The following is a 4671-nucleotide window of genomic DNA, read 5'->3' as shown; positions in this document are numbered from 1 at the left end:
AGAACACTGTGCACACTTATGCCACGTAAAATCCTACCCCACGGTGCAGATGAGGAAACTGAAGCTTGCAGATGCTGAGCAGATGAAATTTGACTGCAGTTGGTGTCCCTGCAATGCCCATTTTTTAACCTTCACTCTTCTCTGACAGATCAGTCTCCCAGCAAGAAAGAGTAGATATTCCAAAAATTCAGTGGTCCTCCAGCCTCATTGAGCACCAGGGCCTTCATGGACAACTTATTTGGTCAGTGGTGGGGCCCTGAGAACCCGAATCCTTAGCAAATGCCCAGGGGATGGTCCAGAGAAGCACTGCTCTAGGTCTCTAGAGTGCCTGTTCCAAACCTTTTTTCTCGCTTGGGGATAGGTTTTGCTACAGTACGTGACACAGGCCCTGAAGCAATAATGGCCTGAAGATAGGATTTACTTCTAAGGCTGGGGGTAGGCAAACTGAGGCCATTTTGGTGGTTTCACATGGTCACCAGGGACCCAGGCTCCTTCCAGCTCAACATAAACCTACCTCTAGAGCAGGGGTGGGGACAGTCCAGCCTGCGAAATCATTTTGTCTGGTCCTGCCAAGGCATTAGGGTGAGTTAATTAAATGTTTCAACAAATATAGCAGGCTAATTTTTAAGCTGATAATTTTGTATGGCCCGAGAGTGATGTTATATCCAAATGGCCATTGGCAGAAAAAAGGTTCCACACCCTTGCTCTAGAGTACAGCCAAGTTGTCCTCCTGGCCCAAGAATGAGCCAGAGCCAGTGGTCCAGCCATCAAAGCTGCCTTCCAGGCAGCAGGGCACAGGAAGAAAGGTCTTTTGAAGCAATATTCCCCTACAAGTCCAACCCTTCTACATTAGCTGGGACTTGGTCATTTATTTAGCTATAAATCGAGTGGGAAGTCCTCTTTCAGGTGGGTACCTTGTTTCGCTCAACATTGGGCTTCAGTAACTAGAGAAGGGGAAGCGTATTAGGAGGAAACTGTCATCTGTGCCACCCTACACATCCGTAGTTTCCTTCTCAAAGGGAAATCCTAGCTACTCTACCCCCAAACTAGCACACTTATCAAAGAAAATTTAACTGGGGAAGCCACTTGGCCACGGGATCTCCTCTATTGGTTCAAGGATGATGGAACTTTCTAGGTATTTATTTGTTTACATTGGAGAAATGCAATTACAGTTGGTCTTCAGGGCCAATAAAACTAGCTTCTAATTCTAATGTCTCCCCCACCCCAACCTCAGTACTTCCTCCTCATAAAAGCAGTTCTTTATCTTCTGTTCATAAGAGAGCAGTTAATATAGTTGCTTCATTTATAAGCAGTTATTAGCTCTTTAGTATTTCACCTGTACTCATTCACTTACCTCTCAGCTAAGGTTCTAAGGTAGGGCCCAGCTACCTACATTAGGTGATTCTGATGTTTTCTAGAGTAAACTACGCACTGAGACACCAAGGTGCTTTTGCAAAATGCCAATGCCCAGCACTACCTCAGACATTAGGGTACAGTTAGTCTGGGATGTGTGGCCTGAGCAAAGGTAATTTTAGTGTCGCAAGGAATTCCAGTGTGGAGATGGCCATGAAGCCCAGCTCCAGTACATCTGTGTGCACACCCGTGCCTGGGCAGGTGCTTGCCCCTGCACCTCACACCTCTGCAGGTGCCTTCTACTAAGCTTACTGCCTTTAACCTACCTTCTAAAAACCTGTCAAACACATTAGGCAAGAGAAAAGAAACAACATTTGTAGTATTATTTTATTTGTCAGAATTTCCAGAACCAGGGTCTCTACTGGACAAGTAGAAAAATAGAAAACTGTACTACGAAAAGGCAACTATGACAAATAAGTATACTCGTAAAGGGGCTCCTTGGACTCGAGCAAATGCAGAGTTCACCCTGGGCAGCATAGCCCACAACAACAGAAAGGAACTGGTGTCCCCACATTTTGAGATGTGTTTCTCTCCAGAGCTCTACTAGCTGGCCCAGTCCTGGAACCGGAAGCAATCACTTGCTATCTTCCACACTGTGTTGCTAGGTGAGGCCTGGGCAGTCAGAAGGAAGTTCTGGTTGAAGTCCCGTTGTTTGTTGCCTTCAAACTTCACTGTTCCACAGATCACAACGAGGACTGTGGTCTGGCTTGGGGTGGCTTCATCATGAACAGGCTGGCAGTCAACCACATTGATTTGGAACTCACTGGAAGGCAACATTTCAAAAAACTCACTCAAGGACTCTTGTCCTGAAACTGCGTTTCCATTCCACACCAGGGTGGCTGTGCCCATGTAGAGGCGGGACAGCAGGCGCCTCCGCTTATCCATGGTGGTGTAGTAGACGTTGACGAACTCCTCAGCAGCCCTGCAGGCTTGATCCACGTAGGTCTTGAAGTCTACGGATGCCATCTCTGGCTCTCCCGAAGGAGGCCTCCACCCAGGTGCTTCCTGCACCTGAGGGAGCCGGGGCTGTGGGGCAGGAAGGTTGAAGAGAACCCAGGTGAATGCCAAACTTCGCTCTATCCTAACAAAGAACAATCCTCCTTTTCTATTGGTGGTAAAACACTTAATTACATACTACAGAGAGATGACTCTAGTCTCAAACGACTGCCGACACCTCATCTTACTAAACCTCAGTTTGCTCCTCTTAAAATGGAAATATTACCACTTGTGGCACAGTTGTAATGTGAGAAATTGCTTAGTTAGAAAAGCCTGATAACTACATCTCAGAAAATAGTAGCCATTACTATGAATTTTAAAAATCTTTTATAAAACAGTATACATGACTATGGAAGGTCAGTTTTTCCTGAAAGTGTGGATAGTGAGGAAAATTTATCCGGTAAAGACAGTGGACCTTGTTGAAGGGAACAGTGGCCCAATAGAGGCCAATCAGATGGCATAAGCTCATCAGTTGGTGACAGTCTTCATGGGTTCACTCCAGAGACGAAAAGGGTTTTTAAAAAAAAGTCAAGTTTCTTAAGAGGGTAAGAGAACAAATGCCACAAGGACAGAACCAAAACGGTGGCCATAATTCTCATGATAAGCTATAAACAGCAAACCTGGCAGCTGGCTGGGAATGAGAATGGAAAACACCTAGCATCTGTGAGCACGAATACCCACCACCGGGTAATTCCTATAAGCCACAATGGAAAGACAAGATAGAACCAAGGAGATTCTATGGGGTGGTGGGGAGGGGTATGAGAGTGGCAAAAATAATTTCAACTGTAGCTGCGATGCTACATTTCCCTCCAAAAAACCCAAAAACAAAAACAAAACGTCCAAAAGCATAAAGAAATAGTATTATTTCTGTGTTTGTTTTTTTAAGGGTATGGTACAACTGTTAGAGTTCCCTGTTCTTTTTCACATGTCGGACCAATCTATGTCGAAGTTCTCATTGGTCCAACCGGATCATAAAATATTTCACTAAAAAAGAATCCAACATTACTGAAATAGTGGATATGCTTTTATTTAAAAAATTAAATATTAAACCTTTCCTTAAATTTCTCAGACCTTAGTTTTTTTTTTTAAATGAAATCCATAAAAGATTACACAGAGGACCTGGGAGAAGTCGGGGCTGAGAAAAGTGGAGGCGTACGCCTCCCGTAAAGAACTGTAAGGCGCCGGGAGGTAGCACCGTCCTAGGGGTGAGCAGTTCCAGGGCCAGATGCAGACCTTGGTCTTCCCATTCCCTCCATGAACCTGACGTCAAGCCTCCGCAAACACTCTCAGCTGGCATTTGCTAAATGCTTTGCACTCATTACCTCATTGAATGGTCGCCACAAATGGGCGAGAGGGTATGAGTAGCACTAAACAACAATTATACCTAACAAGAAAATTGAAACAGGTTTAGTCAAGGTCTTGAAAGTAAGCACACTCCTAATTTATCATTTATAAGAACGCGTGTAGCCCTTAAACATGTTGTCAAGATTATGCTGACCTTTTACTGGCTTAATTTTTTTTAAAGTTCCTGCATTTTGAAACCAAGGCTATCGGAGCACAATTCCCGGATGCTAGTTTGAAAATTCCGTTCAGGGGTCCAAGTTTCTGTCTTGCTGGAATTCTGAACCACGCGGGGTCCACATTCATCGCCTGGACATAACCTCAGTCCCTCTACCATCTCACGGATCTCAGACACCCGCCTCTGCTCCCCACCGCCGTTCCCAGCCCCTGTGGGGTTCCCCAAGTGGTCTTTCCAAACACAGGTAACAACCTGCCCGCCCCGAGGCTTCACAAAACGACCACTGACCACTGCACGGGGGTCACTTACAGGGCTGAGGGCCCGTCTCCATCAAGTCAGAGAAAAGGAGACTGGAAACAAGTAGGACCGGAGAGGCTCTGAAGCTCGCCGCTTCCCAGGGTCCCCGCCCTCAGGTCTTTGAGCCTGGACCTGAGATGAAACAGGCCCCGTTTGTGGTGGCGAGTGGCTGTCAACCGAACCAGTAAAGCACGCTCTTCCTGGACCCAAACCTGCTCCAGGGCACGGGCACTTCATCGTCAAGCGCACCGACTGCCCAGCGTTTCGCACAGGCCAAAGCCTGATCCAAACCCGCAGCGCCGCCACCCGGGCAGGGGCAACACCCGGCTTCACCCTGACAATGGAGGGAGGGCGTGGGGGACACACGTGGGAGATGTCTCGGGAGTCCCTCCGACTGCTCGCCCGGGGATCACCTACCTGCGCCGGCGAAGGCCGGGGTCGGCGTG

General features: G+C 47.2%; 1 protein-coding gene across 2 annotated transcripts; it reads right to left on the bottom strand.

The window, feature by feature from the left end:
• Window positions 1–1722: 1722 nt before the first annotated feature.
• On the bottom strand, window positions 1723–4665 carry NXT1 (nuclear transport factor 2-like export factor 1). Of its 2 annotated transcripts, none has more exons than XM_005857004.2 (2): window positions 4643–4665; window positions 1723–2439 (listed from the first exon to the last, which is right to left on the bottom strand). In XM_005857004.2, the coding sequence occupies exon 2, from the start codon at window positions 2377–2379 to the stop codon at window positions 1957–1959; it is 423 nt and encodes a 140-aa protein (XP_005857066.1). In that variant the 5' UTR covers window positions 2380–2439; window positions 4643–4665; the 3' UTR covers window positions 1723–1956. The 2 variants fall into 2 exon arrangements, with proteins under 2 accessions (XP_005857066.1, XP_005857068.1); XM_005857006.2 differs by lacking the exon at window positions 4643–4665 and adding an exon at window positions 4238–4351.
• Window positions 4666–4671: the final 6 nt, after the last annotated feature.

Source organism: Myotis brandtii, unplaced genomic scaffold, assembly GCF_000412655.1.
Source record: "Myotis brandtii unplaced genomic scaffold, ASM41265v1 scaffold1063, whole genome shotgun sequence".
NCBI lineage: Eukaryota > Metazoa > Chordata > Mammalia > Chiroptera > Vespertilionidae > Myotis > Myotis brandtii.
This window is presented reverse-complemented; position numbering and strand designations above follow the sequence as displayed.